The sequence below is a fragment of the Fukomys damarensis genome, unplaced genomic scaffold (assembly GCF_012274545.1).
Source record: "Fukomys damarensis isolate Sample0158 unplaced genomic scaffold, DMR_v1.0_HiC HiC_scaffold_13, whole genome shotgun sequence".
Taxonomy (NCBI): domain Eukaryota; kingdom Metazoa; phylum Chordata; class Mammalia; order Rodentia; family Bathyergidae; genus Fukomys; species Fukomys damarensis.
The window spans coordinates 28,460,512-28,487,869 of record NW_022900925.1 but is presented as its reverse complement, the minus strand read 5'-3'; the positions used below and the strand labels follow the sequence as shown (position 1 = coordinate 28,487,869).

At 49.1% G+C, this 27,358-nt stretch overlaps 1 protein-coding gene across 1 annotated transcript; it reads left to right on the top strand.

Moving 5' to 3' along the window:
• Positions 1-1,773: 1,773 nt before the first annotated feature.
• Positions 1,774-26,451, top strand: Scpep1 (serine carboxypeptidase 1). Its single transcript, XM_010620220.3, has 13 exons — positions 1,774-1,905; positions 3,598-3,746; positions 7,476-7,565; positions 8,935-9,090; positions 9,652-9,726; positions 10,360-10,432; positions 14,252-14,289; positions 15,006-15,134; positions 15,509-15,602; positions 16,510-16,623; positions 18,742-18,879; positions 22,086-22,249; positions 25,782-26,451. Exons 1-13 carry the CDS (start codon positions 1,830-1,832, stop codon positions 25,842-25,844), a joined length of 1,359 nt encoding a protein of 452 aa, XP_010618522.1. The 5' UTR covers positions 1,774-1,829; the 3' UTR covers positions 25,845-26,451.
• The last annotated feature ends 907 nt before the right edge of the window (positions 26,452-27,358 follow it).

Genomic DNA, 27,358 nt, shown 5'->3' with positions numbered 1-27,358 from the left:
AAATCACTATGTAGCCCAGGTTGGCCTCAAACTCACCTCAATCTTCCTGCCTCAGCCTCCCAAGTGCTGGCATTACAGGGGTGCTCCACCATGCCCAGCTAAACTGGGCATTTTAGCAAAGGAACAAGAACCTGTCTCAAAATAAAAAAATCAAAAGAACTAGGGATATACCATAACTTAGGGCAAAGGTCCTGAGTTCAACCCTGTAGTACCACACCAAAAATTACAAATATACATATGTGCACATGTGTGTGTGTGTGTGTGTGTGTGTGTGTGTGTATATATATATATATATATATATATATGTATACGTGTGCATACAGATCAATGGAGTGCACTGCAACATTTACATATACAACACCTTGATCATGTCCACCCCCAACCCCAGTCCCTTTCACCTTCCCAGAAAGTCCCTCTACTATTTTCAGGTCTCCCCTCCCCACACACATATAAGAGAAAACATATTGTATGTGTCTTCCTGTGCCTGGCTTATTTTGCTTAGAGGGATATGCTCCAGATCCATCCATTTTCCCGAGACACGATTTCATCCTCTTCACGGCTGAACAGTGTTCCATCGTGTATGGACGCAGACACCACACTTTCTCCATCCACACATCCGTCCATGGGCACCCGGGCTGACTGTACCCTTAGCTGCTGTGAATGGCCCCGGTGAGCACAGGTGTGCAGCGTCTCTACAGGGGGCTGCCTTCCTCCCTCTTGCCCGCACCCTCACTTTCTCTGTTCCCTCTGCTTCTGGAACAGTCAGAGCGCCTCACCCAGAAGAGCAGGGCAGGCCAGGGGTGAGGCCCTGGGCCTCCGGAAGGAGAAAGGACTCAGGGCAACAGATGCTGGTCTTCTCCCTGTTTTGTCTTTTTGGGTTTTGCTATATGCACTTCTGAAACAAAGTTATTTAGAAGTAACCTGATCCTCAATATAGCTCTTGTTGTATCTCATTTCCGAGCTTTGTAAGGAGAGTTACACACACACACACACACACACACACACACACACACACAGCAGGCCACACACTTTATCATCGCGCCTGTCCCAATACCTTCTTTAAAATGACTGGAGATAACGTAACACTACAAAATAATGTTGATCGCAAATTATCGTGAGGGAAGAAAAAAATTATTACTGAGTTTTAAAAGATTAAGAGAGCTGGGCTGGTGGTACATACCTGAAATCCTAGCACTCAGGAGGCTGAGGCAGAAGGTTAGCAACAAGTCATAGCAAGACCCTGTCTCGAAAAAAAAAAAGCGGGGGGACTGGGGATTTAGCTCAGTGGTTCTGCTGCCTGCCTCTCAAGCACAAGGACCAGAGTTTGATCCCAGGTACAAAAATAAATAAATAAATAAAGGTCATGAAAAGGTATCCTGAGTGTGTCGATAACGGCTATGTACAGTGTAAAATTTGTTCACATTTCCAAAATATTCATAATACATATAATTTTAAAAGAAAAATAATTGTTTAAAAACCCACATCTCTGAATATGGAGCCCCACAGTTGCCAAAGACCAGCTTGATTCAGGCCTAATCTGATGGGGGCAGATACAGCAGTTTTTAAACTGCCAGGCCTTTTGTTGGAGAAGGCAGAGATGGGCGGCGGGGGCGCGGACACGGTTATTTCTCTGTTGTTTCTCAGACTAGTCCAATAATTGAAGTTAAATAAATGCATTAGCCTGGCGTGACCCGCACAGGCCACGCCCCGGAGCGCTCTGCAGCCCCGCCCCAGCCCCGCCCAGCCCCTCTAGGCCACGCCCACGGGCCCGCCATCACGTGATAGGTCCGGCTCCTGCCGGTCGCCCTGACTGCTGCACTATAGTCGTCATGGAACTGGCGCCGCGGAGCTCTCTGCTGCCTCGGTGGCTGCTGCTGTTCCCGCTGCTCCTGGGCCTCGGTGGGGGTAGGTTCGGCAAAAGACGCATGAGCCGCCGGTGCCGCTGGGTAGGGGGGTGTTTTTGTTAGTGGCTTTGCGTTTTTAAAAACAAATTTCTTTCCCCTGTACTTACCTAGCTTAATTCAGTAGCTTTTTGAACCTCACGCTTTTTTTTAAAAATTCTAGTGCCATCCTGGACTGCATAGTGAGACCTTGTCTCAAAAAAAAAAAAAAAGGATTGGGGAAACTGCTGATCAGTGATTTTTCACTCGTCATTCGACGGACTGGCTCTTGGTCTGAATCAAGAACTGAGAATTCGAAGTAGCCACAAACTTGCCTTGTGATCTTAGCTAAGTTGCTCAACAGTTCTCAGTAAAATGGGGTCACCTGGCCCTATAACTTGTGTCTGGGGCGTGTAAAGTAAGCTGCCTCCCACGTTTTAACAGTGGACACTGCAAGGCAAGGAAGAGGTGCCAGGGTTAAGAGGGACTGGTATGAGCCTTATTTGACTTTTACTTTTTTGTTGTTGTTTTTGTTTTTTGAGATAGGGTATCACTACGTAGCCCAAGTTGACCTTCAGTTTGCTTTGATGAATCCTCCTGCCTCATCCTCCCAAGTACTGGGATCACCAGCACTCACTACCATGCCCAGCCCTTGGTTTTCAGGACTCCATCCTTATCTGTCACTTTCGAGGTGACTGTCATCTCATATTACTTTATAGAATCTTGTAGCCATATCTGTACTTTTCCAGCCCTTCCATTTCACTTCCTGGTTTTCCTTTCCTTTTATTATTTTTTCTTTTTTTCCTCTGTTAAAGAGGCTTGAAATTTGAGAAAGGAAGAAGTAGAAGGCAGAAAACTCGGTCACTAGTACTCTTCCATCATCTTGTCTTTCCTTTTCTTTCGAGGGGACTCACTGTGCTGCCCAGGCTGGCCTTGGACTACTGGGCTTGAGCATTCCTCCTGCCTCAGCCTTCCCAGTGGCTTAGTCTACAGGCATTTCCCACTATGCCTAGCCTGTCACTGAGCTAAATCCCTGGTCCTGTTTTTTGTTGTTGTTGTTTTTTAATAATCAAACAATGGTTTCAAGAAAAATGATATGGTAGTTTGAATGTTATTATTTCAGCAGCAGGTGACATAGAAAATGTACTTAACCTGAGCTGGGTGTGGTGGTACAGGCCTGTGATCTCAGCATTTCAGAGAGTGAGGCAATAGAACTTTGAGTTCAAATCCAGTGTGGGCTACTTGGTGAGACCCTGCCTCAGACACACAAAAAGTATTTAAGCTGCACTTTTCCAGTAAATATTTCACAAATGTTAGAAAAGTTAACTGAGGAAAATTAGAGTTGGAGGATCACAATTAAAAAAAAAAAATCATTGAGTTGGAAAAGTAGCTCCATGGTAAGCATTTGCTCTGCCTACGTGAGGCCTTGGGGTTTGATCCACAGCATTGCAAAAGCAAAAACAATATAAAACAAAACAACAGAAACATTCCAGAAAGGTGTAGAGGAAAAAGCGGCACTGTTGCTATGACACCATTCCATGTGGCTTTTTTTCATGACCAAGGTTCTATTTTTCTTTATCCCCACAATATCTGGGGCAGGTAAATTGCCCAGAATATCAAATATTCTCAGTAGGTTGCATGGCCATCGCTGCGAGGCTTGGTATGCGTCTGAATGTTAGACCTTTCCCGGGAAAATGACCGTGAATTTCCGTTTCAGGAGCTGTCATTGACTGGCCGGCAAAAGAAGGCAAGGAAGTGTGGGACTATGTGACTGTCCGCAAAGATGCCCACATGTTCTGGTGGCTCTATTATGCCACCAATCCCTGTAAGAACTTCTCAGAGCTGCCCCTGGTCATGTGGCTTCAGGTAAATACTTCCTTCCTGGCCTCAAGTTAAGGCCCCCGTCTCCCACTGTTATCTCTGCTTGCTCACGGCTGAGCAGTGGAGGAGGTGGGAGACTGATTTTGTCTGGCAGCCGGGCCTGGGGCTTTGGTGTCCTTCTAAGGCAGGCTGAGGCAAGGGTACCACCAGGGGGCTGAATCGCAGGGGGAAAGAGGCCTAGCCTTTTGCTGGGGTCCTTTTAAGTTGAGTCTGGACAGTTGCAGGAAACTTTATTAAAGCTGCCGCTAACACATTTGACTCTGTATACTGGCAGAAACTGTTTTGAAAAGCTTCAAAGCAGAGACAGAGGCACCTCAGTTCCGCTCCTCCCACAGTTCTTTCTTGGACTGTAAGGTCTTGCCCTGCAACCAGGTGGTTCTTAACATCTTGCCCCCCAAAAGCTCATCTTTTGAAAGAATTGCTCCAACCCTTTTGTGGCTCAATCTGAACACAAGGCTCCAGCCTTCTCTTTAAGTGAGTTTGCATTTTACTATTATTATTGTTGTTGTTGTTGTTTGTTGTTGTTTGAGACAGAGGGTCTTGCTGTGTAGTTCAGGCTAGCCTTGAATTCACTGTGTAGTCCATGCTGGCCTTGGACTTCTGGCAATCCTGCCTCTGCCTGCCAAGTGCTGGGATCGCAGGCAGGTGCCACCACACCTGACTGAGTTTGCATTTTCACAGTGACCTCTGGTGGAAGGCAAGGAGCTTTCTGAACTGTGTTTAGGGATAGGCAGAGATCTTTCCTACATTCCTGAAATGTCTGTCCAGGGCTACAGGCATTTGCCACCAACCCCGGGGAGGGGGGATCTTGCTTTAGCCTCAGGTAGGGCCCCTCAGGGGTCCGAGTGGCTCACCAGTCACATAGGGCACCCTGGGACTCACCTCCACGGTCCCAGCTCAGACATCCTCCAGAATCGTCCCCCAGTGTCCCGGCTTTTATTTCCCAGCCCTGCTGCAGACTTCCTGCTGGGATAGAGTGCAGATGGACAGTTTCCAGGGAGGGACCTTTTTCTCTTAGGGTCTTCACATGGCCCCCTTCCGGAGCAGTGTGTGGGGCTGGCTCTGAGGCCTTAGGGAGGAAGATGCACGGAAAGTGTCGGCCCAGGTCAGCACGAGAGAGCTGGGCGTGGACAAGGCGGGGCCTGCTGGGTGGGAGACCTGGGTTTTCATTGCCTCCCTGCCACTTTTAACCGTGGCAAAACACTTCCCTTCTCTGGGCCTTCATTTTCTAAATCGGGGATTGGTGGTGCTCAAACTTTTTGTTACTCGGTAGGACTTTTGTTCCCATCCAGTGAAATCTCACTTTGAGCAGCTACAGCAGACCAAAGCATAAGTACTGAGGCTGGGGTGGGACCGGATGCCGTGTCCTATATATGTGGCCTCCTGTTTGACCCTGGGTGCCCACTGGGTATTTTCCTGGCTTTGCAGAAAACATGTTGGAAAAACAGCTGACTTTCAGAAATCACGATCTGTTCCTTGGTTAACTGCAGAATTGTTTAAACTGAATTAATGCTCTGTGGTGTTTTAAAACCAGGACACTTCCTTGCTCTTCCCAAAAATTAGGAGATCTAGCAACTTGGGGCCCAAGCTCCGTGCCCTCAAAGCTGAGGGGTACGGAATCCCCCTCTCAGAGAGGACAGGGGATCTGTGGGATGTGGGGCCTCCAGTCCCGTCTGATTTTCTCTGCTCCTTCAAAATAGCCTCTGCCTGGCCCTGGAGGCCGTCTAGTTTGTGACCTTCTGTTAAGTTAACCTGTAAACTGAACTGTTCTGTGAAGACACAGTTGCTCTTCTCTATTTCTCCAAAGGCCGAAGTGAAAAGGTAAAAAAAGGATGATGAAAGAAATAATTAATTTAGATTAAAGGAGATCTGTGTTTTAGCAGCCTATCAAGGCTGCTTCACTGACTGCTGGGTGGGGGATCTTTTGAGAATTAAGGTCATATCGTAAATGGAGTAGCAAGCTATTTTAGGAAGACTTTCAAGCCTTCGAAGCATTTCGTTTGGTCCACTGACACATTTACCATCTTTCCGAGTCCCCAGGTAGCCCTGGGCTCCGGTAGTAACCCCTTCCAAAGCTCTGAATTAAAGATTTTGCGGTCTTTTTTTGTATTCAGATAGAACTGATGCTTCCTGCCAGCTTCTCCTTGCCACGGGGAGAGGGGAAGGGGGAGTCACCTGCTTCTACTCTTGCTTCCCAGAAGCAGCCTGGGGAGTGGGATTTCTCCCACAAAGACCCAGCCCCGTAGGATTTTCAGTTTCCCAAGCCTTTCACTTTGATTCTGCCCATCCTGTTAGGCTCCGTGGGAAAAAAGGGCCCAGCTTTCTTCGAGGGTACATACTTGCTTTTAATTTATTGCATAATGCATATTGCATTTTGCTGCTGGAGCATTTTCCAGTGTTGCCATGTAATCTTTCAGAGTTTGTGATTCCAAATGGCATCATTACGCCTCCTGCAGATGTGATTTACTAACCCATTTCACTATTTCAGGACAGTGGAGTTGTGCCCTTACTGTGATTGGTGTGGCTATAAATGGCTCTCTGATGAACATCTCCAACTGGTTTGTGAACTTTTTAACCGCTGTGTTAGGAAATCTCAGGCTCCCCTTCATCTCAAAGTGCATAGAGCCTCTGATTTTATCACCTGGCTCAAAATGTCTGTGTGGGCAGCTTCTCCCTGCTGGGGTGTCTTGCTGGGTTCAGCCAACCCTCATTTTCTTTGCTTTAGATTTCCCTAGGCAAATTAGCCTGGCTTCTGTTGGGCCAGGTGGTTATTCCCTTTCATCTCTTCTTCTCTGCCTTTCCTACCCATCTTGTTTTGCACAGCAAGACTGGGTCCTTTTATTCTAGGTCCAGATCATCTCCATCCACCCAGGCTGGTAATGCTGCTACCATTGCCTCCTTTCCGAAGTTTAGTCGGCCCTTTTGATTTTGCCAGAAAAGCTCTTCTCCCTTGACTGTCTCCTGAAGAGCTTCCTCACATGACCACCAGAAGGGCCACCCCAGCTGCCTCATTTTGCCCCTTCCTTTCCCAAGTCCAGCCAATCAGAGCCATAGAAATTCTTCCATCATCCTTTGGGGTCTCCAGCTCCAAGCTTAGGCCTAGATTCCTGCCTGTCCCTGCTCTGGATGTCCATAGTAGCAGATGCTCTTGCCTGGGACTTGCACATTCACTGTGTTATGTAAGGAAAATTGGCTTGCCCGAGTTGTGCCTCTGTCTTGGTCCCTTTGTCCATCCATAGGTTCTCAGAAGAGAGAGTCTCCTAGTTTTGCAGAGGAGAAAAGGTTCGGCGGCCCAGAGTCTGGTCTCTGTAGACCCCTTAACTGCTGTGCTGCTAAAGCTCAGCTTCATCCCCACTGTGGATCTCACTGCCCTTTCATGGAACGCAGTTAGGTGAGGTATTTTTCTAGGGCTCTTCCAGCACTGAAAGTCTGGAAGCCCGTGTCAGGCCACGCCTGAGACAGAGAAGTAGGAGGGTCCCTGGAGGGCATCGCAGCGCGGCTTGGTCCTTTCAAAGAGGACTTCAGCAGTGACCGGGGGAGTTTGGTAGATGCAGACACCCGTGTTCACTGGAGAACTTGGGTCTTTTATGCACGACGACCCAGCTGTCAACTGAATCATAAATTGTTTCTAGTGAATATGGTCATCCTTTGTAGCAAATAAGATGTTGACTAAATTTTCTGTAGGTTTCCGTCTCATTTCTTTCTCTCTTACAGGGTGGTCCAGGCGGTTCCAGCACTGGCTTTGGAAACTTTGAGGAAATCGGACCCCTTGACGGTGATCTGAAACCACGAAGAACCACCTGGGTACCGTGAGGCAGCTTCTCAGGCTGGGCCCCACCTGGTGGGAGGGGCAACTCTAGCACCCCACCCCCACCGCTTTCCAGAGGCTTTGGTCACCTGTCTTCTCTGTCTCAGTTTCTACCTTGTCTCGAGACAGCGTATCCAGCAGGTATTTCTTGCCTTCTCCACGCAGCCCCAGAGACCTGCTGTGGCTGACACCTTGTCCTTGCCAGCAACCTCATCCTTCTCGTTTTTCCTTTCCAAGTTTGGTGCCCTACTCGGCCCTCGTCCCCATCTCCCAGCTGTGCAGAACCACACAGCACGGGTCCGGCGGTTGCACAACCGTAGCCTCTCCAGGGCACCACCGCGCGCTGTGTGCCTCCGCCCCACCCTCCCCAGCAGCAGCCGTCACTGGGAGTGTTCTCTGCTGCCCTCCAGTTCCCTCTCGTCAGGAGCTCGCTCACCTGTCCAGTCTTCCAATGTGTACTTCCTCTTTTCTTGTCCTGGGCTGCTCCTGTGCTTGCTACTTGGTAGCAGCAGCGAGGGCCCCACTAGCTGGTGCCCAAGCCTCCTAGACTGAAGGGCAGTGAAGCTGGAGCAAAGAGCCCGAGTGAGGATTGAGGAGCCTGTGGTCCAGTCCTAGTCCTGCAGTCACCTGTCCCAACTTTGTGACCTTGGACGAGCCCCGGCCCCTTTCTGGGCTAAGATTTTGAGTACTAAAGAATATGGCTGGTCTGTTCCATCACTGAGGACCCTTCCAGGTGCAGAAGTGTTTTTTTTTTGAGCTAGGGTTTTTGCTGTATAGTTCAGGTTGGCCTTGAACTCACTGTGTAGTCCTGGATGGCCTCAGATTAGCAGTGATCCTTCTGCCTCAGGCTCCCAAGTGCTGAGATTACAGGTGTGTGCCACCACACCAGACCAGGCGCAGAATTTTTGACTCTCGACCTCTTTGGAAAAGGTGTAGAATACAGTGTATTCCTGCAGTGGACAGGGAACCCGGGCCCATGTGGAAATTGACTCATCTGGAAGCAAACTGCTATGTGATGTCCAGACGTGCAGGGGACCCTCACGGCTCCGAGTGACTGCATGGGCTGACACTGCCCCGGGCAGCCTGCACCAGTGTGTTCTGGTACCTGGAGTGCAGTAGTGTGTGTGAAAGGGGCCGGTGCAGAGTCTCTGATCCCTGTGTGCCTGTTACTCTTTGCTTTTTGAACCTCAACCTGTCTTGGCTGCGGTCTGTGTTCCTGTCTCTTTTTGTAAAAATCCTTTCAGCGACAAGATGGCGTCCCCCACCCTACTGTTATATCACATATGTGGTATTGCCGAAATCTGTGGTAGGAAGCTAATCACTGAGCAGCCAGTTGACTGCCGCATTCTGCTCTATGGCATGTAGCTCCAGGCTGCCAGCCTCCTCTTCGTGGACAACCCCGTGGGCACTGGCTTCAGTTATGTGAACACGAGCGATGCCTACGCCAAGAACCTAGCTATGGTGGCTTCAGACATGCTGGTTCTCCTGAAGACTTTCTTCAATTGCCACAAAGAATTCCAGGTAAGCAGATACTCGGGCGCAACTGAGTAAAGGAGGGGAGGAGCAACAGTAATTAATTCCTTAGACTGAGTATCAGCTTCCCCAAGAGTCTGCTGCCTGGCAGACCAGAGAAACCCCTTTTGCTCCCACGATTGAGTTGTGGGCTTTTGCTCAGACAGTCTTCAAGGGCTCAGTGGTACCGTGCCTTCCTTCCAAGCACAAGTCCCTGAGTTTGATCTCTGGTACCAAAAAAATAAAATAAAATAAAAGATAGTCTTGTATCTGGGCATGGTGGCACACTCCTGTAATCCCAGCTCTGGAGAAGCTGAGCAGGAAGATTTCCCTAAGTTTGAGGCCAGCCTGGGCTACACAGTGAGATCAAGGCCAGCCTGAACTGCATATCAAGACCTTTTAGCTTAAAATAGTGACTGTGGAATCAGTACTCTAATCACATACAGGGAAAAACACGAGAACAGGCTTGTTTTGTCTGGCTATGACATGCACTAAAAATTTGTAATTATTTTGTGTAAATGAAAAGGCAATTGCAGTGTTTAATCCTTTATAAATACTTGTTTTTATTAGACAGTTCCGTTCTACATTTTCTCAGAGTCCTATGGAGGAAAAATGGCTGCTGGAATTGGTCTGGAGCTTCATAAGGTAAGAGGGAAGATGCCTTTGTTGCTGTGTGTTTGGACAGAACACTGATTATGGTACCTTTTGCATTCAGCTGGTACGGGATATACTTTGAATAGAGCCTGGAACAAGCAGAGTAGAAGTAAGTCTTAGTAACAGCACTCCTGGCTGGCGATGTAGTTCACTGGTAGAGCACTTGCCTGGCATGTCTGAAGCCCAGGCTGGGTTCAAATTTGTGATCTTGTCCTAGCCTCCCAGAGTACTGGGATCACCACTGTGCACCACCACACCCAGCAGTGTGCTGTAAAGTAAATAGAAGGAGCACAGAGGCCTGAGTTTATCCTGAGGCATCGGCTCCACCCTCAAAGATGTCCTGCAGATGCCTCCAGCCCTTCCCTGACCTCCCAAGGGGCCTCTTGCAAGCACCTTGGGAGAATCGCAGTCCTCGGGGAGGGTGACGGTGTGGCTCCCAAAGGGGCAGACCCACAATCCATGAGCAAGACAGAGACGCTGAGCAGCCAGGAGAGAGCTACCCTGGCCCCTGGCTGTCTCTGCGCCCTCCTGGTGGCCAGGGAGTCTCACAAGGGTGGCAGAAGTTTGCACTCAGCAAAGCCGATCTCTACCTTTGGTGACAGTGCTTCTTGGTTCCTCTTTCAGGCTGTTCAGGAAGGAGCCATCAAGTGCAACTTTTCTGGGGTGGCTTTGGGCGATTCCTGGATCTCTCCTGTTGGTAAGTACGCAAGTTTTAGGCATTTCTTCCCTCCCACTTCCTGGGATTTAGGATTGTGTCGTCCAGGTCAGGGAATGAGGCAGCAGAGTTTTCTGGGTCCTTGGAGAAGTCAGCATAGAACATGCTCATCTCAGGAGCCTCCAGGAAGCATGGGGTGAAGACCCGTTCCCAGCGCACCCACCGCTGGCTGGACTCCTCTTTTTTTCAGTCGCACAACATAGGAATTGAATTTTGCAGTTGGAAACATTGCGCAGGCTGCACTGCGCCCTTTGACACACTGCACAGGTGTCCTAGTAAGGATTCCAAGTCAGGTGTAACGCAGTACAAGGGCCAATCCAGTCGCCCGCTTGTCCGCCGCACCACCCCGATGCTGGTATGAGTAATGGGAGTAACATTCCCACCTGGTGCCCATGTTGGGCAGGGCAGAGTTGTCATCTGGTCCAGCAGCTCGTGGGTCTGCGTTTCACAGCTGCACATCCCTGTTGAGAGCCCAGATGGCAGGTGGCTATGTTGAGATGTTGGGTGTGGCTTCAGACATCAGCAGAACTGATCTTGGTGGGGCTGATGTCCCAGGGCGTCCCGCCGTCCTCAGTACGTCACATCTGGGGTAACCCTTGTTGAGGGCACGGCCCTGGGCACTGGAGGGTGTTTGTCAGCAACATCTCTGGCTCTGCTGTGAGGTGTCATGGGCAACCCCCCGTGTCAGTCCGAAGGGTCTCAGATGTTGCCAGATGTCCTTTTGAGGAGAGCACCCCTCCTGGTGGGGAGCTGCTGTCCTCACCTAACAAAAGGTGACTTTTCACCGGCAAAACCAAACTTGAGTGTCGGAAATGGGAAAAGAAGGTGGCTCTGGGGGAGGTGGGCTGAGCAGGACTAAGGGTGTGCTCTAGGCTGCTGGGGTCCCACGTCTTGACCGGGTAGGGCTGCAGGGGTGTGGACGTCAATCAGAACATCTGGAGGTGCATTTGGAATTTGTGATGTGTGATTATGGCTCAACTTCTGAAAAACAATGATTTATAAAAGGTAATGTTTTCCTCCCAGAAGATGAGGCTTTGGGGTGTTCTGAGGCCCCTTGGAATGATTGTCTCTCGCCCTCCTGTGACCTGCAACTCAAAGGCCTGAGTTTCATAACCAACCATCCTTGGGTGCATGAACAAGACCTGCCCCTGACTCACTGGCAGTGCTAGCCGTCACCCTTTCGGTGGGGTCTCATCACTGTTTCAGCACAGCACTAACACCGTGCGTGTAGTAACTTCCTTTTACCCTTAGCAAACTCCAGAGCGGAGATGCTGTCATTATACTAGTTGGGTACATGATGAAACTGAGATTCAGAGAGGTTAAACAGCCTTCCTAGAGTTGTAGTTTACTGCTACACTAGTAAAGCTGAGACTGAAACCAGGCAGCAGGTGCTGGAATGAGGGCACTGACCAAGGGTCTACATGGCCTCTGCCAGATGGGTAGCCTCAAGTCTGGTAAGTGCTGTTCAATCTGTCTAGAATCTACCTTTTTTCTTGTTTCCATGACCCACCTCACTTTATGAATCTACCTGTTCAGATATTTTTTGGTTTGTTTATTTGTTTTGAGACAGGATCTCACTATGTAGTTCAGGCTGGCCTTGAACTCACTATGTAGCCCAGGCTGGTCTCCAACTCATGACAATCCTCCTGCCTCAGCCTCCTGAGTACTGGGATTATGAGCATGTGCTACCACACCTGGCTTTAAACATTTTTATCGTTATAAAGTGTCACCCCTCCATCCCTGAAGCATACTTTTTTGAGGAAAGCGTACTATCTATAGCAGGGACCCAGCTAGGTGCTAAAGGCACGCATCTTCAAGGAGGACGTGGTATTACTCAATCGCTAAGCACACAGGGTGATTTCAGTATTTCAGCCCCTAGCCACACATGGCTGTGGAAGTCAAAATGAATTAAAATTCCAATTTCAGTTTTTCAAAGGCACTGGCTACCTTTCAGCTGCTCGGCAGATGCATGCGGCCATGGCCCTTCATTGTGGGCCACACAGATGCAGAGCCTTTCCAACACTGCAGAGAATTCTGCTGGGTAGGGCGGGTCTGGGTCGGAGGTTGGCACACAGCCCTGCTGGCTGCCTTGGTGAATAAGGTTTTTATTTGAGCCGCAGCCATGCTGTCCATTTACACACTGGCTGTTTGGAGGTTTCGAGGACAGAGTTGAGTAGTTGTGACAAAGACCACAGCTAGCGCTGGAGAACTGCGAACGATTCTGAGCCAAGTGTGGTGGCGCACTCCTGCGATCCCGCCACTCTCAAGGCTGGGCAGGAGGATCCTGAATTCAAAGCCAGCCAGGGCCACATAGTGAGTTTTGGGTTTTTTTTTTTTTTTTTTTAATTTGTTTTTTTGGTACTGGAGATCGAACTCCGGACCTTGCACCGGTGAGGCAGGTGGCAGCGCCACTGAGCTAAATTTCTGGCCCTCGATAGTGTGTTTAAGGCCAGCTCAGGCTGGGTAGCAAGATCTTTTTTTTTTTTTTTTTTTAATCAAATAAAATGCACCAGGTGATTTGACATTTCCAGAAACTAAGGCATGGGCTTGAAAGTTAAGCTGGAGAGGTGCAAGCCAGCTGGGTCACAGATCTGTTATGCCTGTTTCTCGGGATTGCTTCTGAAGAATACCAGCCACACGAAGGTCTCCGTTCACATGAGTTTTGGAAATGCTCAATACTGGCTTCACCAATTCAGGATCTGTAGGTGCATTACAGCTCTGAGAAGTCCTGCAGTAAAGAAATGTACTGTATGGTGCATAATCCTAAGGCATTTAATCTCATAATCACTTTTCCTAATACCTAGATTAAAAAGCTGCAGAACAGAGATTGTTTGACACGTATATCAAGAGACTTGGCCGAAGGGAACCATTGTAAGTCTCTAAGCAAAAAAGGGACAGTCTCAGATGTGCTTTATACACAGAGACCCTTGATACTTTTGCTTGTTTGTTTGTTTGTTTTTTGGTACCAGGGATCAAACTCCGGACCTTGCATTTTCAAGGCAGGCAGAGGAGCCACTGAGCTAAATCCCCAGCCCATTGTTATTATTTTTGAGACAGGGTCTTCCTATGTGTTCTGGGCTGGCCCAGAATTTGTGGCAATCCTCCTGCCTCAGCCTCCTGAGTGCTAGGATTACAGGTGTGTGCCCCCATACCTGGCAAGACCCTTGGTACTTTTTTGACACACCTCTCATGCCATTTGTCTGACCAAGTGACAGGACATCTGTGAACTTATCCAGCCCAGCTCGCTGTCTTGCTCTGCCTTGCTGCTCTCGGGCAATGTCTTATTCCTGTTTATGTCTCCTGGAGCTGTTTGCTGCCCCTAGATCCTTAGGAACTTCTGAGCATGACAGTGAAACAAACTGAACTAGGTGGCAGAATGACCGAGACACTGGAGTTACAAACATATTAGGCTGCTTGCTTAAATAGAGCAAACAGGATATGGAGCAGAGATGTGAGGGTGGGGAAATATTTTAAGCTGTCAAGAAGCCTAGAAGCGTGCAGATGCGAGCCTCCACCTACACACCCACTGCCTGCCTCTGGGGACGCATCACTGGCTGTGCCTCATTCGCTGGCCCGGGTCAGGTCACAGAAGCGTGCCGGGAGTGCCTGCTGGCCGAAGAAAGGGCCCCAGCCCTCATCCTAACTTCCAGCCACGGAGCCTGCCTCCTGCACGGGCAGTGGCTCGGGAGCCTTCAAACTGAAGCCCCTTCATGACTTGCTTTGGAGGGGAGCCTCAGTGACGTGCTCTTGGGTGGTCAGAGCCACTACACACTTAATTTGTACCCATGTGATTTGCTTCAGATTCAGTGCTGTCCTGGGGACCTTACCTGTACAGCATGGTAAGTGGGAGGGCCCGCGCCTCTGCATCCTCCCTGGCAAACAGCCCCGCCCACTTCTCTGGCCCTGACTTCCTGTGTCCCCAGGAAGCGGAAGCTAGACGATTTCACCTAGATGGTGGGTCCTCAGGGATTGTTGGTCCACATTCAGTTGAAGACCCTGAGCAGCAGGTAGCGTGCTCCCTCCATTTTCCAGGCATTAGCAACCATACTTTTAAAATACCCTGGGCCAGGGATTTAGCTCAGTGGTGCTGCCACCTGCCTCCCAAGCAGAAGGTCCCGGGTTCGATCCCCAGTACCTGTCCCCAAAATACGCTAACTTTTCATGATGAAAATATTCAACCAAGCGTGGTAGTATATTCCTGTAATCTCAGCACTCTTCGAGGCTGAGAAAGGAGGCTCGCAAGTTTGAGCCCGACCAGGATAACTTGGTGATTTAACAAGCCTCAAAGAGGAAGAAAATGACTGGGGATGTAGGTCAGTGTGAAGGCCCCAAGTTCAATCCCCAGTACCACACTAAACAATAAAAAATAAAAAAGCTCAAATATGTCCCCAAATTAAGATATCCACCACCTTGATTCAGTTAACGTTTTGCTGTATTTCTTCTGTCAGCGTGACATGGAACAACTTAGGAGCTCCCCTTTCTACCCGTCTCTGGTTGCAGCAGTACCAGATTTATGCACCGAAGGAAAATGAACCTTTTTGTTTCTGCCTTCTAGTCTCTTCTCGACGACGCAGGTCTGGCAGAGGTGTCTGCCATGGCAGAAAAGGTCCTGGCTGCTATAAACAGGGGGTTCTACAAGGAAGCCACCCAGCTGTGGGGGGAGGCGGAATTGATCATTGAGAAGGTAAAGGGGTGGATGGGTGTCCCGTGGGTGTCCCGTGGGTGTCCCTGTGGTGCAGGGCGTGTGGTTTGTGAGGGAGATGGGGGCTCTCCTGGGTCTCTCCGGAAACCTGGAAATGACTGTGCACCAGACAATACGCCTGACGGGTCTAAGCAGTGATGTCGTGATCTGTATGACGGACTGTGACGTACAGAGGTGTGTGGTTCAGAGACAATTATTTGTTGTCACGGTATTAAACTTGGGCCCTTGCGCTTACGAGGCAGGCAGCAGAACCACTGAGCCAAGTCCCCGGCCCCTACTCTCTGCCTTTTCGTTTGGCAACTTTGATGTCGGAAAAAGAAAGAAAATGAACAGCCAACTGTACTTGTGTATTTCAGAATACAGACGGGGTGAACTTCTATAACATCTTAACCAAAAGCACTCCCGATCCGGCCAGGAAATCCAGCCTAGAGTTCGTGCCAAACCACCTAGGTGAGTGAACATGGATGCTGTCAGCCCTACCTCAGCCTCCTGCGATGAGAAACCCATCTGTTTTAAAGCTTTTTAACTGTGTGTTTACATAGCCTAAGCTTCACCCATTTTAAGGGTGTAATTCCGCTGTTTTTAGTATATTCCCACTTAAGCAGCCGTCGCCCCAATCCAGTGTTAGAACATTTCTGTCATCATCAAAAGATCCCACAAGTCTATTTGCATCACTTCTCATTCCCGTGCCCAGCCCTGGGCAACCACTAATCTGCTTTCTGTCTTCTTAGACTTGCCCTTTCTGAACATCCGTTACAAACGAGGCCATATCATAGTGTCATTTTTTTTTTTTCTTGCAGAACTGGGGATTGCACTGAGGGCTTACACGTGCTAGCCAAGTACTCTGTTGCTGAGTCAGACACCTGACCCTTTTTGTTTTATTTTGAAACAGAATCTTAAGCTTCCCAGGCTGGCCTTGAAGTCACAATCCTCCTGCTCCCTTGGCCTCTTGAGTGGCTGGGAGTACACGTAGGCACACACCACCAGGCCTGGAATATATTAGTCTTTGGCACCTGGGCTCTGTCGCTTAGGGTTGAATTTAGTGGCCCTGTAGCCAACATCCCCTTTGTAAGAGGTGAATAAAGGCTGCGAGGTACCCCTAGATTCTACTTCTCAGCTGGTTTTCCTTGTCCCTTTTGTATAATGCCAGTGGCCCCTCAGTTAATACTAAAAGAGCCTTCCTACTTTTAACCTGATTCTGACTTTATTCCTCCTCCGGATTAAATCAGGTATCAGTTTTCCTTTTCCATCTGAGATCCTCCCTCTTACTGCACTGCACCCCCAGCAGCTGGGGAAAGATGTCCCCATGGTCCTGTGTCCAAGCTCTTGACTCAACTGTGTACCGGCTTGGTTTTAGTTCGTCTTTCTCAGCACCACGTGCGACGCCTGAACCAGGATGCCTTAAGTCAGCTCATGAATGGCCCCATCAGAAAGAAGCTCAAAATTATTCCTGAGGATATCACCTGGGGAGGTATGTGTGTGACCTAATTAAGTGGCATTTGTAAAGTTGGTAAAAGAGAGGAGGCCTTCCTTCATCTGTGGAATGGACTTCAAACAACGCTACATCCACATTTTATAGATGAGCAGGCAGGGGTAGGGTCAGGGAGCAACACACTAGGATGGGTTCCCGGGGTTGGTAGGGACGTGGGTGGGGAGAGACATGACACGTGATTGGTTATGAGTCAGTAATTTCTGAAACCTGCTTTGGGAACATGAGGATGATTGTCTTCTTCTCTTTACCTTGTCTCAGTTTGAAATTTTAAGGCAAAAGGCTCATGTCCAAGGCCATGGTTAGCGGCAGGTTAGATTTCCAGCCAGAGGTCCTTTGCAGGGTGTCAGGCACACCTGTGTGTGTGGACTGGTTTTGACCAGCTCCCGCTTGCTGGTCTCCCTGGCATCCTGATGCTGGCTGTGGTCTGCCATGGACCACATCTGCTGTGAAGGTCATAGTATGGAGTCTTTAGCGATAGCGCCAACTAGAAATCTTGAGCACGTTCCTACTTAGTCCCGCAAAGAAGCCTTAACACGTTCACAGTGGGGCTATAATTTGTATTTCTTGCTGCCAGGCAGCTTGAACCACTGGTGGTGCGTGCATGGCTATCCCATCGGGTGCCTTTTTATTAATTTTATTAGTAAAAAGACTAATAAAAGTGATTGAATCCATGGTGCCACTAGTGGTACAAGCTGCCCAATGGGACGGCCACGCGTGTACCACTGGGTGGGTCAGGCTGGAGAACATGTTAAGCAGGGTCCCCCATTTTCTGGTGGGAAACACTCCAAGCAGGCTGAGCGGGTTTTGTGTGTTTGTGTGTGTGTTCGAGGTACCACTAGACTATGTGGTCAGGAGGCCCCTTTCTCGGATGGCTGCTTGGCAGCTGCTAAAGAACTAAGACTTGACCCTAGTCCGGGCTTCTCCCGGGATCATGGACCGTCTTGTCCCAACCTGCAGGCACCAGGAGGCTCTCCCTAGACCTGGTATCCTCATTCTCCTAGATCAGCTAGGAGGCGGGTGGTGGTGTCTACAGCTGTAGGCAGTGGACACAGCTATGAGGACACAGCTATGGTGGCCCTGAGCTTGTGAGGAATCATGGGAGTGCAGGTGTAGAACAGGCCCTTATGAACGCATCCTTTCAGCTCACCTCCTCCATTTTTTCTTCTTGTGGTATTTTCCAGCCCCAGATTCTCTGGCTGTAGGAACCCTCTCTCCCCAGGGTGGCTAGATGGGCAAGGTGATTATGTTTCTGCAGCTGGTTGCTGGTAGAGAAAACCCTCTTTGGCTCCAGATCTGTGAGTGATCCAGAAAGGACAGACCGCCCTCAGCCACTGTCCCCTGGGCCTTGAGTTGCAGTTTAGAGGGAAACGTACCTGAGGAGAGTCAGGCAGGCCTGAGTTCAGATCTCAGCTCTACACTGACCAGCTCTGTCTGCTAGGCAACTCAGGGCATCTCACTTCCAAAGGCAGAGATGGAGAACAAGTGGGAAGTAGTTTTTAAGACACATATTTAGCCCTATGGCTGGGCCTAAGTGGCGGCTGCTCGTAGCACTGTAGCCACTCGGTGTGACGGCAGTGCAGGGAAGAATCCAGCAGGAACGCTGTGCTGACTGGCTCTTCCCTTGCCGGGCCTCATTACCCACGTGGCTTCCCTGAGGCCCAGCTCTAAATTGGCTTGGGTCTGGCTTGGTTTATTAAAGGCAGTCGCACTTGCTCAGACTTTGGAACACAGCCCTGGTATTACCCAGCCTAAAGGGACAGCATTGGCCCCAGAGTACAGTTAAGTCCCTGGTGGACCTACTGAGTGTCCCTGGGCCTCTCTGCCCCGCTAACTGCTAGCTCCCAGGTTTTGATTCCACATTAAAAATGGTGTCTTCCATCATCTCACGCATGCAAGGGAATGGACCACGTATGCTGTTCATGCTTCCTTTCCACCCATAGCCGAGGCGTGGGTCCCTGTGAGGCTCTTGCCACTCAGCTTTTGCTAAGTGCTGCATGATGGTGACTTCTAGGTGCTTGGAGTGCAGGGTTCTTGAGCTGAAAAGCACCTCTTGTTCTGGCACATTCTAAGTTGCTACCTCTTTCTTGCTCCGAGTAGCCCAGTCTTCTTACGTCTTCATAAGCATGGAAGAGGACTTCATGAAGCCGGCCATCAGCATTGTGGATGAGTTGCTAGAAGCTGGGGTCAACGTGACCATATACAATGGACAACTGGATCTCATCGTGGACACCATGGGTAGGAACTGACTCTAAGGCAGGAGCCCCGTGGGTAGGAACGCGCCTCGAACATGTCAGTCTTGGCATTGGTGACATTGATGCCGGGGGAAAGCCATTTCTTGCTGCCTCTGTCCACCCTGACCTTGGCTTGTCAAAGAGAGGGAAGCTGAATACAGCTGTGATCCCTCAGGGAGGTCTGGGCCCTGCTAGCTTTTTTGTTTTGTTTCAGTTCTGTTTTTGTTTCTTTTTTGAGACGGTCTCACTTTGTAGTTCAGACTGGCCTTGAACTCACTGTGTAGCCCGGGCTGGCCTCAAATTCACAGTGATCCTCCTGCCTCGGCCTCCCGAGGGCTGTGATTACAGGTTTTTACTATACCCAGCCCCTGCTAGGCTTTGAGGAATCTTGTCTCTCAAAACTTGAAGGCCCTTCAGGTTATGATTAAAGACTGCCCTCTACAAAAACTTCCTGGCGGTTGGGCAAAGGCACTATTTAACTGGGGGAAAGACTTACGTATCAGTCACTTTCCTGCACAAAATAGCTGATACTTACAACTTCAGGGAGGAGAGGTTTTTTGGGCTCAGAGATCTCAGTCTGCGTGTGGTCTGCCAGCTCACAGGCAGACATTGCCTGGTGGAAGGAAGAGCAAAGGAAAGTAGAGAGAGGCAAAGGAACAGGAGAGGGAGGTAGACCTCAAAGCCACAACCTCGACACACCTCTGTCAGTCATGCCCCACCCCGTGAGCGCATCGTGGAGCAATCCACCGATGATTGGAGCACCCAGTGATTTAGTCACCTCTCAAAAGCTGCACGCACTTGAGGGTGACATTCTAGATCTAAACCGGAAGCCCTTATTTTTGTACAGTGTCACAGTAGATATGAAGCTCCACACACTGAATTAAAACTAAACCCTAACAATTCTCTAGTCCTCTGAGAACCCAGGGAAACGTAGCTCCGAGATCCCAGGTCCTGCTCTTTGCCTGGCCTGCCATCCCTGAGCTCACTGTGGTGTCAGCAGGGACTGGTGGAAGCTCAGGGACATTCTCAGGAGCCTCTTTTCTTAGCACCAGCAGGAGTGAATGCTTTTGCACCTTGCAACCTGAAAAGTTTCTAGTTTCTTCCATGCGCTGCCCAGGTGACCCTCCTTCATTCTCATCCCTGACACTCCTCTGTCTTCCTGTCAGCCCTGTCAGCCTCCAGGGGTCCCTGGTTCCCTCCCTAAAGAGCAGGTGATAGCAGGAGATAGCAGGAGAGTTAGTGGCAAAAACAGCTTCACAGCCATCAGTTTTTCACAGCTCAGACGTTGCTGGGAACCTGCTAGAAATACAGGTGTGCAGGCCTCACTCAGAAAGGCTGAATGATAATTTGCATTTGATGAAGGCCCCTGTGAGTTTTCTGTACATTTGACTGGGAAGCATCAAGTTATAGGGCCTAGCTCTCCTGCACCCGCTTCTATACAGCTAAACAGTGCGGCTCTCTGGGGGACCCCGTCCAGCGGGGAATAGGAGGTGAGAGCCGCCTCTTATTCGTGGGTCATCAGAGGCCGATCCGATCTTGAATGTCTGTGAAGGAAATCTTTAAGAAGTGTGAGCACACGGCCCAAGTCTGGTTTCTGATCAAAGGCTCTTTATTGGCTCAGCAAAACGATTATATACTGTTATCCCAGGGGGAAGGTTCAGCAAGCTTATTGGACAGTTCAAACAAATCCTCTACCAATCACATGAGTCACTCAAGCATTTAACCATACAGCAATCAGTATTTTACCAAATGTGGGGAGGGGTAAGTGGGAAGGCGTACATCAACAGTTAACCCTATGCAATCTTTAACTTAACAATCTCTAGGGGCAAGCAGGACAAGGAAATATCACCGGCCTCCTGCTCCAGATCCCGTGACCCTATGGTTAGCACAAAGGGCTATTTTTTTTTCTGTAAGATTCCCTGTTTGCCCAGGGGCTAGACCTGCCAAAAGTCACGTATGTAGTCTAGTGGGATTTTTCCACCGAGGCAAAGGCTAAGGTTGAGGGCAGCCATCTTGTGCAGGCCCAAGCAGTCTCTCACAAAACAGCATTCTTTTTTTTTTCAAAAGAGCTACAAAGGGATTTACTAGGCAGAAATTTAAAGTACGCACTTACGTAACATGAGTCCTCAAGAGAGAGGCGTGTTCTCATCTAGAGCTGGGTGTGTGTACGGGGCAGGGGATGTTTTCAAGCTGGGTCATCTGTGATGTGTATTTCTACCACCTGTCATGTCACCCGTCTGACGGGCCGTGCCAGAATGCAAAGCCTGACGTGTGTGTGAAGTTGAGATCTGCTGCCCGTTAAGGTTGCTGCTTCCTTGACGGTGGAAGTCTGTGAAAGGAAGTGCAGTTTCCAGGTGGAAAGCACAGGCCCAGAGCCCCACTTACTGGCTCACTGAGAATCTGGAAAGGAGGACAAGAGCATTGGCAAGTCATTGAAATTTAAGCTTGATTTTATAACCTGCTAAACAAGCAGGGGCCAAAAATTAAATGTAGAATCTTGGTGAATAAAGGCTGTACAAAGTTGGAGAGGTCAGGTACAATTAGGTAGCATTTGGTAGAAGCCTTTATCTTTAATATTAACCTCTATTTGTTTACCCAAACAAGTGGAGCTTAAGAGCATATGGGCTCTTCCTGTTTGGTTAATAAAAAATCTCGGGCCAAGAGTTTAGCTCAGTGGTGCCACCACCTGCCTTGCAAGTTCAAGGATGTGAATTTGATCCCAGTACCAAAAATAATACAATAATAAGAATAAGAATAAATAACTCTAGTGTTCTTTTAATGATAACAGTGGTGAAAGAATACACTAAAGATACCTGTTTTGGGGACTTTTGGGCCATTAAAAAGTTTTTTACTGTGAGGCTCAGAACTCGGATCTGGCTCCTGTGTTACAGGACCCAAAGACCTTTCGTAGTGACTGGATACAGATAATGTAAAGTTAGTTTATACGACTATACAGTTTAGACCTCTTAAAAATTTGTCCTGGGGGTAACATAGCTTGTAGTTAGACTGTTTCTATTGCCATTCCTTTGTTTTAGGCACCCCTGGACAAGAAGCTAAGTCTTTACCTAAGACGTACTGGCAAGTACTTTGGATAACATAATGAGAATTTCTTTAGAAGGACACATTTTTGGAATAGCTGCTGGGCGGGGGATCAGAAGCTCCTTGTGAAAGCCACTGATGCTGGACCTTCTTCCTGGTCCCTCTCACCAGGTCAGGAGGCCTGGCTGCGGAAGCTGAAGTGGCCAGAGCTGCCCAGATTCAGTCAGCTAAAGTGGAAGGCCTTGCACAGCAGCCCCAAGTCCTTGGAAACATCTGCTTTCGTCAAGTCCTACAAGAACCTGTCTTTCTTCTGGATTCTTGGCGCGGGTCACATGGTAAGAGAGCGTCACCTTTCATTCCAGGCTTAATGTCATGCCAAGTGGAGAGTCACTGTGTGTGTCCACTGCCTCGATGGGCCTTAGAAGTACTTCAGGCTTGCAAGTGCTTTGGGTCTCTAGTGAAATTCTGCTCCAGGCTGAGGCTCTCTGATCCAAAAATCCACACTCCAGAATGGCCCAAAATTAAAAACTTCTTGAGTGTCAACATGGAGTTGCACACACCTGACCTCCTGTGATTCAATTGAATCCTGTGATTCAAAACCCGGGAAGCTGGGCCTGGTGGTGCATGCCTGTAATCCCAGCACTCGGGAGGCTGAGGCAGGAGGATCGCTGTGAGTTGAAGACCAGCCTGGACTATATAGTGAGTTCTGTGTCAGTCTCAACTACATAGTGAAACCCTGTGTCAAAAAACAAAAAACAAAAACCCAGGGGCATGAAAAAAACACATAAAATGAGCTTGAGGCTGTTTGTAGAGGTGATGTTATACTTGGTTCCCTTTCTCCTCATGTATGTGCAGATATTTCAGAATCTGAGAAACTTTGAAATCTGAGAAAACACCTCTGGCCCCAAGCATTCCAAATAAGGGATACTCAACCTGTTGATTGCCCCATTGCTTTGAGTATAGACTCATAAGAGTAAAGCCTATGGTGAGAGTTATGCTGAGTGCTCTGTCCTTTTAGGTTTATACGTGTCAGGCATGTACTTTCCTCTGCATAGTTGTCGTAGGAGAAGAAGGGAGAACTTGCCTGTCTCTGGCCGTTTGCAGGGAGTGGAAAACCAAAGCTGGCTTCTCTTTAAATTGAGTCACAGATCTCCTAGGTAGTGGTGGCCAGGTGCTTGTTTGGAAGAAGCTTTGAGCCAGGCATGATAGAAAACACCTGTAATCCCAGTACGGGGTGGGGGGGGGCAGAGGCAGGAGGACCACAGCCATCCTGGGCTACACAGTGAGTTCAAGGCCAACCTGAACTACATTGTAAGACCCTGTCTCAAATAAGCAAAATAAACAAACAAATAAACAAATAGAAGAGGCTTTGAACGCACAGCTGGGCCATGTGATGGCTGCCCTGCAACATGTGCCAGGTGGATGTTCTGTTTTCCCTTCAGTTATAGGTTGACGGAGTGGCTTTTCTTGAGCTGGGGAATATTATGGAAGCCTTGGTCCTGCCCCCAGCCCCTGCCCTACTCGCAGACTCACAAAGAACAAATGGCATGGGCTGGGGGAATGGCACAGTGGTAGAGGACTTGCCTAGTGTATGCAAGGCCCTCAGCTTTAAGTCCAAGCACCACAATAAGCAAATAAATATTCAAGTTAAAAAAAAAATAAAGCATTAGCAGGAGGCAGAAGGGTGCCAGGAACTTCCTTGGGCAAACACCTGTGTGTCTCCTAAGTGCCAACCACTGTGCTGTGCAGGTATTGAGAGCGCAAAGATGGATGGTGTAGAGCCCCTGTCCTCCAGGAGCTTGTGGGGGCGAACCTGTGGCACGCGTGCCATTGCCAGCTGTGTATAGCATTGAAAACTAAAAGGTTCTCCATCACTGGTCTGGGGGGCAGACAGGCAAATAGGCCCTGCACAGCAGGGAGAAAGTGGTGCTAAGATGGGGGTGACCCAGGGAAGTGTCCCCAGGTCTGGGCCCCCGTGTCTGGTCCCCCATGGTGAGCAGGGATGAGTTAGCTAACCTGGAGGAGCCTTCGGCAGGGAGGTCCTAGGAGGCTGTGAAAGGGCACTATGCCCAACATGAGTTCCGATTGCAGGCACCATTGGAGGGGTTTCCGACAAACGAGGGAAATTATCAGATTTGTCTAAGAACTAATGCTCTTAATAGCAGGGAGCATGGGGAGAGGCTGGGGTGGAGAGTTGAAGATGAGGCTGCTGTGGTAACCTAGGAGGGGCAAAAGTGGATGGATTTGATAAAGTATAAGAAGGTCTTTCAATTGGCTGGGTATAGTGGCCCACACCCATAATCCCAGCTACTCTGGAAGCTGAGTCAAGAGAATCCCAAATTTAAGCCCACCCTGTGCAACTTCATGAGACCCTATTTTAAGATAAAATTTTAGAAAGGGCTAGAGATGTGTAGCTCAGTGCCTAGCATGTATGAGGTCCTGGGTTCAATCCCCAGCACTGAGCAAGAAAGGGAAAAAAAAGGCAGGGGGAAGAATCAGTAGTTGTTTGGGGTAAAAAGAAGTGATGTTTCCCAGCATCCCAGAGCAGGCAGTGCTTGTTCATGTCAGGTGCTGCTGCGGACCCAGATAAAGTGACAGTGCCCCTGGTTCTCCCGCAGGCACAGCGCTTTTGGTGGAATGGCAGGCTGAGGGTGGGGTGGAAAGATGGGCAACAGGGTGAACAGTGAGGCAGATGACACCTTCCTTCCAGTGAGAGGACGTAGCCAGACTGGAAGCGAGGGCAGATGAGGCAACGTGGCGCAGGGGAAAGACGACGTTACTTACGGCTCTGGGGAGGTGGGGACCATAAGTAATGGCTGGGGAAGAGCCAGCAGGGAGTCTGAGAACCGAGCACTGTCACTGTGAGCCACCTTCATGCTCCCGCGCTGGGGTTCAGACCACTTCCTCTTGCTTTGTCACATTCAGAAGAAATAGCCCTTGGAGACATATTCAGTCACCCTCTTCTACTTCTTTAGTTGATGAAATGTCATTTTAGAATGTCCCGCTGCGTCACCTCCTGGGGACGCCTGCTTGGCAGGAGAGTCCAGGACAGGGATGTGCAAAGAGAACCGTGAGCTGGGGGATTTCAGACCCGAGAGACCGTCTCTTCACCCCACTTTGTAGAAGAGACACCGAGGCCTCTGACCTTCCCCCTTGCATGGTGTGTGAGAAGGTGGCTTTTGGTTTTATTTTGTTTCTGGTAGTGCTGGGGATCAAACCTATGTCCTGTTCATGGTAAACACGAGCCTTTCCACTGAGTGCATCCCTACATCGGCAAACAAATTCTTCAAAAGATTTATTCTAAAAAGCTTAGAGGAGACAAAAGAGACGATGTAAAACTTTGGGTGCTATCCAAACCAACTCTCCTGTTAGCCTCCCTCTCAGCCTCTTCGGCACTTTGTTCCCAGTCTGGGGTGCCCTACACCGGAATCGTGTCAGATGTTGAGTATCTTCCCTCTTCCTGGAGCAGGTGCGGTCCCAGTTCCCTGAGCAGAGCCTCTGTAAAGAAAACCAACAGGGGCTGGGGGTGTGTAGCACAGTGGTAGAGCACTTGCCTAGCACGTGTGGGTCCTGGCCTCCTTCCTCAGCACCCAGGACAAAGAAGGAGACATCAAGAGAGCAGCCCTCAGTGCAGTAGAGCGTTCTTGTCTAACAGCCGGCTTCTCCAGACCTCTGCCACTGAACACAGTCGGGGCCCAGCACAGCTTCTGTCCAACGCAGGGGCGGTCGGGGTGCCCCGGGGGGCAGCTGTCCTCACACTCGCTGTCACAGAGCTGGCTCCCTCTAGGAGCTGGGCTTCAGGGTGCTGCCCTCTCCCCACTTAGGAATGGCACTAGGAGCACTAACTCGCCTGCCACTTGCTTCCAGGTTCCCGCTGACCAAGGAGACATGGCTCTGAAGATGATGCGGCTGGTGACTCGGCAGGAGTAGGCGGCCCTGGGGACACCAGAGCATCAGGAAACCCAATCGATTGTCCCCAAGTCCGGCGTGGTCCCAGATGATGAAAGCTGTCCCAGCTCCCGCAGAGAATGAAAGCTCACCCACTGCAGTGACTTGGAAGTCATTTCTGCCCTTTTTCTTTTTCCCTTCAGTTTTGAGACAGGGTCTGGCTGTGTAGTCCAGGCTGGTTTTAAATTCACTGTGTAGCCCAGGCTGGCCTCGAACACACCGATCCCCCCCGCCTCAGCCCTCAGCCTCTCAGTCTGCTTGAAACAAACAAACTAAGCTTTAAAAAAATGGGTTCTTTTAATCAAGATAAAGGATTGTGATAGATTGACTTGCTCTTCTAAAAGCAAATGCTGTGATTTACTGAAAAGGTGAGAAACATAGTTAGCAAAGAGCGAAATCAAAACCCATATGCTTCCTTCCCAGGGAGAAGCACAGTCACCAATCCAGTATCTGTCCCTGCCTATCTCTTTTTGCTACAAATACATATTTTTTTAATAAAAATCAAATCATCACAGTGTATTATTTTACCGTCTACTTTGTTCGTGTATCAGTATATCCTGAACACCTTTCCGTGTCAATAAATGTTCATCTGTAACATTTTTAAGGGCTTCTGAACATTTCGTTTTGTAGTTTGATTATTTACCAAATTCCCAATGATTTCTGGCAAGTAATTTCTAGTTAGTTGTTATTGTAAATGGTACTCTGGTGATTCATCATGATACTTAGGGTTTTATGCACAAATCTTACTATTTCTTTATAGTGAATTTGTAAAAAATAATTAGTTGAAGGATTACCACATTTCTTTAAAGTGATAAGTTTTGGACTTAATTTTGTTTTTGTTTTTGTTTTTTGAGACGGGCTTGCTATGTAGTCCAGGCTGGCCTTGAACTTGTGGCAATCCTCCTGCCTCAGCCTCCCAAGTGCTGGGATTAAAGGCATGTGCCACACACCTTGCAGGACATTTTTTTTTTCTTTTTTGGTGGGGGTACTGCAGATCAAACTTGGGCCCTTGTGCTTGCAAAGCTGGCTGCAGAACCACTGGAGGTAAATCCCTGGCCCTGGATTTTTATTTTTTCCTTCACAGCTCAGTGCTGCACAAGGGACCTTATGGCTTCCAAGCTTGTCCCGAAAGGAACTCCACTTCCTGTAGTTGTAGGATTGTTTTGAAAATCAAGCCCAAAGTGTATTCCTGCAGAATGTGAACATAGGTTATACCTGCATGACCAGCACTCTGGGACCTGAGCCTCCACCAGGCTTCCTGGGCAGGGTCCATACATGTCCCTGTGGCCACCACTAATGAGCTGCACTCCAGCAAACCCTTTAGAGAACATGAGAGGCCTGTGCTGGGCCTTCCTGGACTGTGCCAGTACATACCTTTTTGCCTGTTGCTTTTGCTGTGTGTCTTTTGCTGTTAACAAAAAAATAGCTGTGAACATAATGTGCTTTTGAGTTCTTTAAGACCTGGTAAAGCACCAAACACAGCATTGAATTACAAC

Bases quoted from the DNA above. Each gene is read 5' to 3' on its own strand.
- Scpep1 (XM_010620220.3), top strand. From the start codon at position 1,830: ATGGAACTGGCGCCGCGGAGCTCTCTGCTGCCTCGGTGGCTGCTGCTG. The intron at 3,747-7,475 runs GTAAATACTTCC...TCTCTCTTACAG, and splicing joins CCCTGGTCATGTGGCTTCAG to GGTGGTCCAGGCGGTTCCAG. The intron at 14,290-15,005 runs GTAAGTGGGAGG...TCTGCCTTCTAG, and splicing joins GACCTTACCTGTACAGCATG to TCTCTTCTCGACGACGCAGG.